At 43.0% G+C, this 13,720-nt stretch overlaps 1 protein-coding gene across 1 annotated transcript in view; it reads right to left on the bottom strand.

The window, feature by feature from the left end:
• Window positions 1–6,274: 6,274 nt before the first annotated feature.
• hipk3b (homeodomain interacting protein kinase 3b) overlaps window positions 6,275–13,720 on the bottom strand; it is a 37,375-nt gene continuing 29,929 nt past the window's right edge. Inside the window, exons 8-16 of the mRNA XM_060878804.1 lie at window positions 12,983–13,100; window positions 12,705–12,826; window positions 11,949–12,052; window positions 11,714–11,869; window positions 11,300–11,632; window positions 10,976–11,122; window positions 9,659–9,894; window positions 6,974–7,113; window positions 6,275–6,888 (exon numbers count right to left, since the gene is read on the bottom strand). Of these exons, the coding sequence (XP_060734787.1) occupies window positions 6,418–6,888; window positions 6,974–7,113; window positions 9,659–9,894; window positions 10,976–11,122; window positions 11,300–11,632; window positions 11,714–11,869; window positions 11,949–12,052; window positions 12,705–12,826; window positions 12,983–13,100 (1,827 nt within the window). The 3' untranslated portion in view covers window positions 6,275–6,417. The remainder of the gene's footprint in view (window positions 6,889–6,973; window positions 7,114–9,658; window positions 9,895–10,975; window positions 11,123–11,299; window positions 11,633–11,713; window positions 11,870–11,948; window positions 12,053–12,704; window positions 12,827–12,982; window positions 13,101–13,720) is intronic.

The following is a 13,720-nucleotide window of genomic DNA, read 5'->3' as shown; positions in this document are numbered from 1 at the left end:
CACGCGTCGCGCGCTCCCGCAACCTGGCGCTGTCCTCCGGTGCTCACTGCATTCAGGAGCTGCTGCCGCTTTCTGTTTCGAGCATCATCATCCTCATCATCATCAGTTCTACTGCAGCACTACACACACACACACACACACACACACACACACACACACCTATACGTTATCCATCCCTGCTGCTCCCATAATGCTCTGTTCCACGCACTTTATAAAAGATTTACTGGAGAAAAGAAGAAGAAGAAGAAGAAGAAGAAGAAGAAAAACTACTACATATTAATTGATTCTTTTAATTAATGTGGCTCGCGCACATGCAGCCCAGTCGAACACGGTGTCGATCTGCGCCCCCTGGTGGAAAACATAACACACTACAATCTAATCAGTTCATCACGCCCACGGATCGTACAGATCAGTCTGTGAGATCACATTCACACACTGTAACCCGTATGAGGTTATGCAGAAAGTAATGGCACCCCTTACAGAAAATCTACACCGGATGATTGGGGCGGTGATTTATACTCACCATGAGCTGCCTCCCTTTATCGTGGACCAACGTTCAAACGTCGATCGCCCCGTCCACCAATCCGACACATTTTACTCACAATGCAGGATGGAAAGTTTGGGCTCTTGAGCAGAGCTACGGAAAAGTTTTTGCACTAATATCAGGAGGTCGTGAGCTCGAAACCGACGGCCATAGTCTTGGGAACGAGGGAGGGCCAAATCTCTCCAGGGACATTAGTCTGATATGTGTTTCTGTGCGTCTTGTGTGTGTGGAGTTTGCATGTTCTCCCCGTGCCTCGGGGGTTTCCTCCGGGTACTCCGGTTTCCTCCCCCGGTCCAAAGACATGCATGGTAGGTTGATTGGCATCTCTGGAAAATTGTCCGTAGTGTGTGAGTGCGTGAGTGAATGAGAGTGTGTGTGTGTGTGTGTGCCCTGCGATGGGTTGGCACTCCGTCCAGGGTGTATCCTGCCTTGATGCCCGATGACGCCTGAGATAGGCACAGGCTCCCCGTGACCCGAGGTAGTTCGGATAAGAGGGAGATGAATGAATGAATGAATGAATGAATATCTGTGCACTTGTGCATGTGGAAGAGGGTAGAAAAGGTGCAGTAGTTTGACGTTGGCTTCATGCGTCTCAGAGGAAGCACACGTTCAGACGGTTGTTAGCTGCCGTATGATGGAGAAGCATTGTTTGGGGTTATTTTCTAATTAAATATCTAATTAATATCTCATTTTTTTTAATTCACTTACAACGTGAACAAGAAGGTGATAAACTCCCTTTTCACCCTTTATTCTTTTCTCAGTTCTATTTCACTCTGCATTTATTTATTCATTTATTTATGTGTACAAATTATTAGATGGATTTCGTCTCATGGTGTTTTGTTGCTTCTTTTTACTTTTATTTGTTTGTATGACCTTTAAGCATTGAATGCTACTCGAGATATGACTTCCAGCGTCTGAAAATAAATAAATAAATAAATAAATAATCGTGCGAATCTAGTCGTGTAACGTGAAGGCGATACAAAATAGAAAAATAAACCGATTACATGATCCTTTTTTTTTAATTAAAAAAAACAAAAAAAAAAAAAACAACCATAACGAATATCACTACACAACATTGAGATATTTTAATATCAATATTATTGAACATTTCTGTTACTAAGTACAGAATCTTTCAGAAACCTCTCGTTGGTGTAAATAAAATGTCTTTTACTTAACGGGTGTGTAAACATTTACACCGGATTATAAACTTTAAACAGCAAACTATAAGGAACAGCATGTGACCTGTTATGTAGAGACAAGAATAATAATACATATATAAAAAAAACACACATACGAGACTGCAGCAATAGATTTTTTTAATTCAAAGTGAATCTTGACAATACACCATAAACTCTTTATTATGACACTCACCAAAAAGAGTCGCCTGGAAAACCCGCTTAATGTGACGAAGCTCAGTCACATCCAAGTCACTGAGAACTAGAGAGGATACAAACTATCGCAAGCCGTAGAGACGTCACATCCGAGAGTTGGACTTTTCCCTCATCCTCATACGCTCAAATATTGCACAGTGCAACTGCTACATGGCAAAACTAGTGTAGCATCAACAACGAAACAGAAAGGAAACGAAACGAAAAGCAAACGAAAGCCACAGAATCGACAGACAGGCAGATAAACGAGTGAGTAACAAACAGCTCCTATTTCATCAGTGGTGACTCAAACAAGCAAAAAACATCAGAACTTGCAGTAAACTCTAATAAAATACGGAAAAAATACGCGTTAGGACTTTTACAAGCCGTCATACTGAGAGGTGATTCAGGATATAATACAGTAGCAACAGCAGATTAGTACAAACACCCTGAAGTATAGTGGATAGGTTTATAATCATAAAAAAAAAAAATATAATAAAATATTGAATGCAAATGTAGCAACAACAGATTATTAGGAACAATATTACTCTTAAATAATAATAATAATAATAATAATAATAATAATAATAATAATAATAATAATAATAATAATAATAATAATGTTTATTAAAATGCAGTCTTATCGTAGGCTGATTAGGGGAAGAAAGTGGATAATAAAAACAGCACTTGATGTGAAAATAACAATAAAACAAATCTTTCAGTAGGTTTTTTTTTTAAAGGGGAAGAAAAAGTTACTGAAAATAAAAGACTTTCAGTCATTTTTGCAGCGACGTCCGACGTGTTTATGAGGACAGATTTATTAACGACGACCGTTTCACAGGGATCTGAATACGACTCTCCAAATCTGTTCTTATTAAAACCGTTTATTAACTTTAACTTTATTAACCATCTTATTAACCATTTATTTTATTTTTTTTTTCTAAGAAATGTGAAATTTCTGTTCATGAAAGTGAAACAAAAACAACTTGAATTTCTACACAATCAAATGGATTCATTTTAGTATCTTGATCCCTGGAATAGGAGAATAAACCGTCAGCTCTCGTATCGACCTGTTCCACATGTCTCCTTGTTAAAGGCACACACACACACACACACACACACACACACACACACACACACGCACACGCACACGCACACGCACACGCACACGCACACACACACACGCACACACACCCCTTACACACAGACCCCACACCCACACACTCCTTACACCCCCCCACCTTACACACATGCACCCCCCCCCACACCACACACACCCACATCCACACACCCCTTACACCCCCCACACACCCCATACCTTACACACACACACACACACACACACACACACCTTAAAAACACACATGCACACCCACACACCTTACACACACACGCACACCTTACACACATACACACCCCCACACACATATACAGACCCCCCACAAACACACACAATCAACTCTATTTTTAAAGACATTGCACAAAAAAAAACCTAAAAAATAAAATAAAAATCAGAAACACTTCCAATATGAAGCCCAGCTTTAGAAATTCATAAAACTTCAGTTAGAATCGTTCTCAACACCAAGCCCTGATGTACGGCACTAACGTTACTAAACTAACACAACTCGACTCCATACGGAGATATTAATCATTAAAAAAACTGACGGATTCATTTCACGTTTAAATTCAGTTACGTTTACTCGAGTCGTCGTCGTCAGATCTCCGAATTTCATTCACATAGAAATCAGATGTAGAAATGTCCAGAAATGAAAAGAAAAAACAATCATTTCTAAATGTTAAAAAAGCAATTTAAGTTTTTTTTGGCCTGCTGTTTAAAATAAAACATTACGCAAAAGTTTGAACAATTTAAGGCTCATGATTATTTGCACATTGTTAAAATACACTGAATTTTCAGTCCCTCCAGAATTCCACAGCATTTTTTTTTTAATTGTTTAATTTGATTGTTGCAGCCAAAAACGTTTGATTTTGCAATTTGTTTTTTTATTTATTTTACATTTCTGAGTTTCTTATAGAAATATTTTTTTCTTGGAGGCGGGGCTTATCATTTCCCTTAACGTTTTGGCTTTTAACGTTTCGTAAAACCGATCGATGATCATTAAAACAAACAAAAACCAAAAAAAAAAGAAGAATATACACAGAAGAAAAATAAAAAATAATAATAACACACTTTAGTAAAATCTGAAACAGTTAATGAGTTAAAATACTGATGCGAAACACCACGAAGAGCCCAAAGAGCATCAACAAACCCAAACTCTAATCTCCATCAACAGCAGTACAGCAGTTACACATTTACACTCCAAAGCAAAACTATTCAAACCCAAATACACTTCTATCTCAGGTAAGAAGAGAGAAATATACAAACAACAACAACAACAACAAAAAAAAATACAAACGCAGATGAGAAAGAAAGAAAAAAAAAAAAAAAACAAGAAATCATCTAATTCATTTCACAGCTATCTGAAGTGGCAATAATTATATAGCAGCTTATCTAGGATACATTCAAGATAGATGATGCGTCTTATTACTTGCTCAGAAAAGCTAAACCTAACACGCTAACCTAAGCCGTATTTCAAATACATTTCCGTTTAGTCTTAAAAACATACCCCAGGACTAGACTTACTACAGTATACATGAGGTCTATGCAGGGAGAGTAGCTACCTTGCTTAGAAAATGAATTCATTACGGATTACAGTCTTTGGTGCTGCACAAGCAACCGTATATTCGAAATAAAAGCACGCGCACGCACAACGAAACCGAAACGACGAATCAAGAAATCTGCACGAAGCGTACGTATTATCTCCCTGACGGAATGTATAAAATAAGCAGTCGACACCGTTTGAGCGCTGAACGGATTACAGAATATCCAAAGAAAACACGTTAAACCGTTTCACACATGCATAAATGAGAAGATTGCACAAGATCAAGTCACACCTCGTCAAGCTTCGGCGCTAAATAGAACTAGCTCTAGGAGATATACCGTACATATAGATTAGATTAGATTAGATTAGATTATATTCCAAATACTGCATGGTCTGTCTGTCAGGCTAAAGATCCAAACCATGAATCATGAATCAGAGACCTATTTGCATTTCATCATCTAGTCAAAGCCATGCCCACCACATGTCTACACATCTAGAATACAAAAAACTCCAAGAGTCTCAAAAGAAAACGAGAAAAACGAGAAAAAAAAAACAAAAACAAAAACAAAACAAAAAAAAAAAAAACAACGCAAACGTCCGAGAATCGACGACTATTTCGATTGTATTGCGGTTCGGTGAAACGTTACAAACTGTTCGTAGTCATTTTAATTTTTTTTATACTTTCTCCACTTAGTAGAAATCGATTATCAAACATTAAGCGGTATTCGATGTTTGCTTTTTATACACATTTTATCGAAGGTTATAAAAGAAACACGAACCCGACAGCGAGCGGAAAGCATGCCGTCCTCGCGGAAGAAACGGGGGGGGGGGGGGGGGGGGAAACGAACGGAAAAAACGATTACGTCTCAGATCCGAAAACTGATTTTTGTGCAATGCGACACATCCATGCCAAATCAAATCAGGTATGAAAGCGAACACCTTTGCGTATACACACGCAGGACGCACGGACCGATCTGAAGTTCAAGTGCTGCGGTCCGATACGTCGATTTCTATTCGTATATATCTATATATTAATATTTCTATAAGTAGTAACATGATCAACCTCAAATATTTAAGGCACTATGGCTGAGGACGTGTTGAAACGATGCAGCGAGTGTCGTGACTGGAACATTTAAGAGCGACGTCTATCGGCATCTCTCCGATACGATCCGACGCGACGCGACGTTTGCGGCTCATGCAAGAACACATGCAGCGTGAAGGACGACCGCTCGTCTAATCTGATTAAGTGACTCGACACCGAAACCACACCAGTATAAATACTCTGAAAAGGCAGAACATCACCACATGGACGTTATGTGCAGGTCGGGGCTCGTGACCGGGATACTGGGGTGGCTTTACAAACAGAGATGTGTCTCACACTATTCAGAAGGCAATATAGAAAAATAGATTTGAGAGGGAACGAGGAGGAGGAAGAGGAGGAGGAGGAGGAAGAGGTGCATGGTTTCATGATTTTTTCGTTTTTAAATCTTTTGTTTTTTTTGGCACCTCCGTTTTATTTATTCACCTGTTTGGAGGATTTGAAAATCTGACAAGAAGTTGTAGAAAATGTGCAAAACACATCGTCTTTTTTTTTTTCATCCGTACTTTCTTTTCCTCTTTGCGTTCATCACCGACTTGCAGAATACCTTCTAAACATTCGTTCTTTTTTTTTAAAGCTCAATTAAAGTTCGATTGCACCCGAGTGGTTCAGAAACAAAAAAAAAACAGCTTGTATGGGTGGTTGTTTGTGCCATGACTAGGGGCATGAACACCGAATGGATTGTGGTTCCTGTGAGACGCCCCGACGGGACGCAGGGGTAGACGGGCTGCCCGCGCCGAGCGGCCGTCAGATGTAGGAGTACTGGCTGAGTTTGGTGGGGCTGAGCGGGAAGCCTGCATAGGCGGGAGATGCGATGTACGAGTGTGAAGGGAACAGAGGTTTGAATTGGCCCTGAGGGTGGAGCGTGGGCGAGGGCAAGAGGCGGGCGCTGATGCCCACGCTCACCTGGTGCACCAGGTGCCTGGCCGGGTGCGAAAGTAGCACGTGGGTCCGTGTAGTACCAGGTGAGGGCAGGAGGTGCGACATGGGGCCGGTGGGCACCAGAGGAGTCGAATGCGGGTACGAGAGCAGCGCGGGCTGTGCGTGGGGGTGGACGATGCCCAGGGGTGGGCAGGGAGGATGGGCCGCGGAGTGGGTGGGGCTGCCGTGAGGAAGGGTGAAGGCGTGGCCGTGCACCGTGGGGGGGATGAAAGCCTGAGGGCGCCGGTGGCTGTAGTTGCCGTTCCATTCTGCGTGAGACGACGCGGGATGTTGGAGCTGAAACCACAGATTAAATATATCATTATAAACAATAATGAGCAGAAAATATTACAGGATCAAAAAAGGTCCGAGGAACACCGACCTGCCCGAAAGGTGGTGGTGGAGGTGGTGGTGGTGGTGGCTGGGATGGAGGGATGAGTTTCTGTGGTGGGTTCAGGAGAGAGACGGAGTGATGAGGCTGTCTGACGGCACCCACGCGACCTTTCGACTGACACGACGGCTCTAGTATCAGATATAAGAGATGATTATTTTCCTGTCACGTCGTGTGCCCAAGACTCTGGAGATCTTAAATAAACAAAATCTCTTTAAACACTTTTCCCTGTGTGAGTTGTTGCTATGGAAACAACAACAAGGTGTATATATATATATATATATATATATATATAACAGCTGCTGTTATCGGAAACTCATCAGAACCAAGACTTCACTCATGGCTGCAGTGTAATGAGGTGTAAAATCTGATCATTTAATATAACAGTTTAAAAACAGTGCCCCCTGTAGCCAGGATGAGGAAACAGCATCTAAAAACACATCATCAGAGACCGGACGAGCAGAACTACAATTAGACCGATGATTAAAGAGCTTTAGATCACAAACAGTAAGACAGAAAGCATGAAAAGGTGCCCATGTTTTTGTGAATCCTGTTTCTATTAAGGAATTCTCAACATCTGGGAAGGTTTAAGACCAGCACGGGACACATCTGGAAACACAAACACATGGTACAAGCTGCTCTGTTACTATATAAAACACTTATTAAATATAAAACACTTGCAGAGGATTTTTTTTTTTTTTTTTTTTATCATCTAGGAGCTGAAGTGCTTTCGCTTTGTGTAATCGCAACATCATGTATTTCTGGAGCGTTTTCGAAGGTCCAGATGTTCTCATGTACTGCATGAACTTTAGCTAAAGATTTAACCCATCGCTTACAGGGAAACGTGTCGCATGTGAGGTTCACGTTTGTGGTAAAGTAAGAAGGTGAGAATCGGACACGTTTGGAGTGCCGTCCACATTATCAGGAACGTTGCGCGTTCACGGAGATCTTTAATCAGCCAACCATGTAGCAGCAGCACAATGCGTAAAATCCTGCAGAACTTCACTGAAAGTTCATCACACAGAAGAATGAAGAAAAATTCTCATCTATTGTATGTGTATTTTTTTTCTTGACAGTTTCAGCTGCTCAGTTTTGATGAGTCTGTGCCCAGGATGAAGAGCCTCAGATTCCTGTTCCAAGGAGAGGAACCTGACGTGGTTCTCTCCTGCTGCTGTAGCTCATCCGACTCAAGGTTTGTTGGTCCTGAGACGCTTTTCTCCTTAACGTGAGTTGCTACAGAATTTCATCTTAGCGCATCGCGACTCTCCTCAGATGTCTTTGCACCGTTTGGTGTAAACGCTACACACTTGGGTGTGAAAATCCCAGCAGGAGATCAACAGTTTCTGAAAAACTCAAACCGACAACCAGGCCACTGTTAGATCAGACTTACACTCACTGGCCACTTTATTAGGTACACCTTACTAGTACCGGTGTGGTCTTCTGCTGCTGTAGCCCATCTGCCTCGAGGTTCGACGTGTTGTGTGTTCAGAGATGCTCTTCTACATACCTCGGTTGTAACGAGTGGTTATTTGAGTTCCTGTTGCCTTTCTATCAGCTCGAACCAGTCTGGCCATTCTCCTCTGACCTCTGGCATCAACGAGGCATTTGCGCCCACAGAACTGCCCTCACTGGATATTTTCTCTTTTTCCGACCATTCTCTGTAAACCCTAGAGATGTTTGTGTGTGAAAATCTCAGTAGATCAGCAGTTTCTGAAATACTCAGACCAGCCCGTCTGGCACCAACAACCGTGCCACGTTCACTCACTCATCTTCTACCGCTTATCCGAACTACCTCGGGTCACGGGGAGCCTGTGCCTATCTCAGGCGTCATCGGGCATCAAGGCAGGATACACCCTGGACGGAGTGCCAACCCATCACAGGGCACACACACACACACTCTCATTCACTCACACACTACGGACAATTTTCCAGAGATGCCAATCAACCTACCATGCATGTCTTTGGACCGGGGGAGGAAACCGGAGTACCCGGAGGAAACCCCCGAGGCACGGGGAGAACATGCAAACTCCACACACACAAGGTGGAGGTGAGAATCGAACCCCGACCCTGGAGGTGTGAGGTGAACATGCTAACCACTAAGCCACTGTGCCCCCCATGCCACGTTCAAAGTCACTTAAATCTCCTTTCTTCCCCATTCTGACGCTCGGTTTGAACTGCAGCAGATCGTCTTGACCGTGTCTACATGCCTAAATGCATTGAGTTGCTGCCATGTGATTGGCTGATTAGAAATTTGCCTTAACGAGCAGTTGGACAGGTGTACCTAATAAAGTGGCCGGTGAGTGTAGATCAGACTCTCTCTTCAAGAGCTTCAGTTCACATCAAACATCAGAAGGGAGTCTTGGTGTCAGGATGATTCAGAAACACGGCACACACAACATCCAGGAACTCCTGCACCCTTCAGGGCACCCGGTCAGCTCTTTACCACCTGCGGGGCTCCTTTAAGATCTTGGCTGGGTTCACGTTTGAGCTCCTGTTTGATGTCTTCATCACCGACATGAATTTTAGTTTCTTAAACCCTCAGAAAACCACGAAGCCTTAAATCCTGTTCTTATGGGATTTGGTTTAAATTGAAAATTGTTGTCAGAATAAAACACAGCTAACGTTTTATTTTGTGTTTAGAGTTTGATATAAAGTATAAATGTAAAAGTTCTGTACCCGTCCTGGCCACAGGGTCGTTGTTGTTATTCTGCACCCTCATTGGAGGCACCACCATGGTCCTTACAGGGGCTTTGTTCATCTCTGTGTCTGCGCTCACGTGGCTTTTATAGTTCTGATTCCCATCAGCGATGTAGCTGCTCTCCAGGAACGGACTGTCGGCTCGACCCGACGAGTCTGTGGCAGGAGAGCTGTCTACCGTATCACAGCCACTCTCTCGCTCATCCTCAGACATGCTGAACACACACACCACACACACACACACACACACACCACATACACCACACACACACACCACACACGCACGCACGCACGAGGGGATTTAAATTTTTATTTTTTTCAAAACACAAATGTTCACATAACAAGATCAAGATCAACTAAGTTAAAGGTGGGGTCTCTGTCGTTTAAGAAATGCTTCAGAAAACTGAGTCGGGTCACCAAACAAAACAAAAACAAAACAAACGTGTAGCCAATGAGCAGAAAGGGGCGTGTCTTGTCAATATGGGCGGAGAGAGTGTTCAGTGTGCATGTGTGACATCAGCAGAAAGCGGTTTTAACATTGACATGGAGGATAAAAACAAAGAAAGAAAGAGAAGAAAGACTTACGATAAGGTAAGAAGTAGGACGTGTTAATATAGGATCAGCTTTCCAGCGCTGGAGAGAACTGAAGGAGCAGGAAGTTGGTCACATATTCACAGATTGGAGTTTCCTGAGTCAATAACTCCTGAGCTAAACACTGTTACTACACAAATAACACCTCTTTTCTATCGTAGTGATGTAGAGACGCAGCTACAACCGTGTTTTGTGTAGTAACAGTGTTTAGCTCAGGAGTTATTGACTCGGGAAACTCCAATCTGTGAATATGTGACCAACTTTACTTAAGACGCCGAGGCGCTTTTTTCCTTCTCGATAGGTGAGTAACGTTGGTTTTGCTTTGTTACACAGAACTAATATATGTCTTTGTCCTTTACATGATTATGCTTGTGTGTCATTTTTGCTTGTTTGTTTATCTACAATCGTATTGTTCTTCCCTTCAGCTATGATAAAGACACATTTCTTTCCGTTAGTTGCCTGGGTTACGTATGTATGTATGTGTGGGCGGAGCTATCGATACAGGGGTGGGACCCGTTTGGGTTAGGGGCGTGTTTGTTTTGGTGATTTTATATGTCAACATTGGCTTTCAAACAACGGAGACCGCACCTTTAAGATTAGATGGAGGGATGGAGTGAGTAAGGGAGCGAGTGCATGTGTGTACGTGTGTGTGTTTGTGTGTGTGTGTTTGTGTGTACGTGTGTGTGTGTGTTTGTGTGTGTATACCTGTTGGGTCTCTTGCAGGGTGAGGTGCTGGACTGCACTGATGCTGATGAACTGGTACTGAGGCTGGAGTCAGGACTGCTGAGAGAACAAACTCGATCCATATTCAGTGTACTCTGACACGCGTCACACTCCGGACTGCCTTTACACCTTACACACACACACACACACATTTAATATAACACATCTAAAAACATTTATTAATTTATTTGTATATTAACGGTACAAAGACTTCCAGGGAACAGAATAAAAAAAAAGGTAATTATTATTAATATTATTATTCTATCAAAATCTATTTTTTTTAGTCGTTATGTAACTAATACTCACTCTACTGAGTGCTTCTGTGCTCCCTGCTCCTCTTCTTCCTCCTCTTCATCACTGCTGATGCTGATCACGCTGCCTGCTGGACTCGGGGTGTCGGCCGTCACGGCCTGCCTCTGAGTCTCAGACGCGCCCAGCCTGTCAGACTCCGCCTCCAGCTCCACCTCCACCTTACAACACGGTGGCTCCTCCTCTTCCTCCCGAGACTCCGCCTCCACCACGCAATCCTCCGTCTCGTGACGCTGACCCTCGGCTGCCTCTGTGCGATTGCGAGCGTTGGTGGTTTTCAGGGAGTGGCACGCGGCGGTGTGTGTGTTGCTGTTGTGTGAGAAGTTAGTCCTAAAATAAAAAGGTGGTCACGTCACTATAACAGGAATAATCTGAGTTTCAGGTGGTATTGGACTCGTGCGTCACACTGACCTGTTCGAACAGGGCTTGTTCCTCTTGTTGGACGCCGGCTGTGGCCACACCACATGAGCGATCCCGATGCTGATTGGCTGGTGCGCTGACATGGCTAGCAGAGGTTGGGGGTGGGGCAAGATGGAGCTGTAGTGGTTCCCGTGAGGCCGGACTTTCCTGAAACACACCAGAAACCATGCAGTGACTGTATTTCTAACAATACACTAAAAAGTTTGATTCCTTGCCCCAAACTTACCCCCAGTCCGCCAGCCTCTGTGGTCCTGCCACAGAATCAGATGCCACCGGCGTCACCTGCTGCCAGGCCGGAACCAGGATCTGTTGTGCCCGATTGGACCAGGTCTATGCAATCGGACAAAGACGAGATTTTAGTCAATCGGTCAGACGCTGTTCGGCTGTTAAAGATTAGACGCTAGAACGGGATGCACTTATTTCCAGGTATTTCAGAACAGCGTAACAGATATTGCGTCATCGGGTAGGCGTGGCCTATTTGATAATCTAACCCTAACCGTAGTTTTTGGTTGTTTATTTGTTTTCTAAAATAAATCTACCTGTGTGACCGTTTTGTCCTTCGTAGTATGCTGGGTTTTTTTTTATTTTTGAAAGAAGGCGTTTTTCCAAGACCTCCGGAAACACGCCCACTTTACGTCGTGGTAACGAAACCCCTGGAATTTCGTGAACGCTCTTTGATAGAACAGTTTAACGCACGGCGCCTTCTTCCTGTTGTGTGTTTAACACTCTACACGTATAGTGAGCGATATGACGTAGAAAATGATTAGAATTTGACAATTTTCACAACAGTGACTCGATACGATAGGCTAACTTTCTAAGACAACTGGAAAGGGGGCGGGGCTTCCTGAGGCGTCGGGCAATAGAGAGCGAACGGTTCAAAACACCTACATAACTGTCAATCGTTTCATATTCAGATGATAACTGGTTGAGATTTCTGAGTAATAATGTTACTACAATGTGCGAAGGTGAGCAGAGTGACTACCTGTGTGATGACACCTGGTCTGATCTGCAGAGGCTGGATGGTGGGCGCCTGGGTCACCAGCGGGACCGTGCTCTCCATTCGCACAGAGTAACCCGCCGGCTTGTTGGGGTTGGGGGGGAGACCTGCGAGAGGAGGAAGAAGGACAAGCTGTGAACTTCATCAACTCCTGGTTCCCGTCTTGTGGGCGTGGCCTATTAAGCTATTTAACACTGCACATCCATACATTTAAGAATCTAGTATAAACTCGTATAAATGCTCTTAAACAACATGCTAATGACCTTGTATTGTGGGGGGGCAGATGATGAGCGCTTGCTGAAACGAGTCCCCGAACTGAGCACTTCCTGTCTGGAGCGGGATGGCAGGATGTATGACGGAGGGCGCAGACGGAGCCAAAGGCTGCGGAGCAGACGGGAAAAGTAAAAACCAGCACGTTACTGACGTCGCCTTCGTTTTGTTTTCAGGATTCTGCTTCCGCTAGAAATCCGTCTGCAGTGTATTTGAGTTTGGAATTGATTTATAATTACATACAGACTTTTTTCTGTTCTATTCTACTTTCTAGCGAGTGTTTTCTTTTTTATTATTTAATTTAACCATGAAGTGAGTTTTTGAAAAAATAAACAATGTTGAATAATAATGAATATTGATGATATAAAAATGACAATATGATTTTTTTTAACAAATCACTTAAAAACAGTATTTAAATAAATAGATTAAATAATGTCCAGTCATTTTTAAGCTGTTCGATTAATTATTAAAAAATCATAATAATTAAAAAAAAACATTTATTATTATTATTATTATTATTATTATTATTATTATTGCGATGATAGACATTCACAAGGCACAGACATTTAATGACCAACAGGGGGCAATATAACAATTCTAAATGAGCCTCATGTGACACATGCACACACTCTCACATGCACGCACGCACACACACACACACTCACGCACACACTCACGCACACACTCACGCACACACTCACGTACACACTCACGTACACGTACACGCACCA

This window comes from Tachysurus vachellii, chromosome 9 (assembly GCF_030014155.1).
Source record: "Tachysurus vachellii isolate PV-2020 chromosome 9, HZAU_Pvac_v1, whole genome shotgun sequence".
In the NCBI taxonomy this organism is placed as follows: Eukaryota; Metazoa; Chordata; class Actinopteri; order Siluriformes; family Bagridae; genus Tachysurus; species Tachysurus vachellii.
The sequence above is the reverse complement of the archived record's forward strand: the minus strand, read 5'-3'. Positions and strand labels throughout refer to the sequence as shown.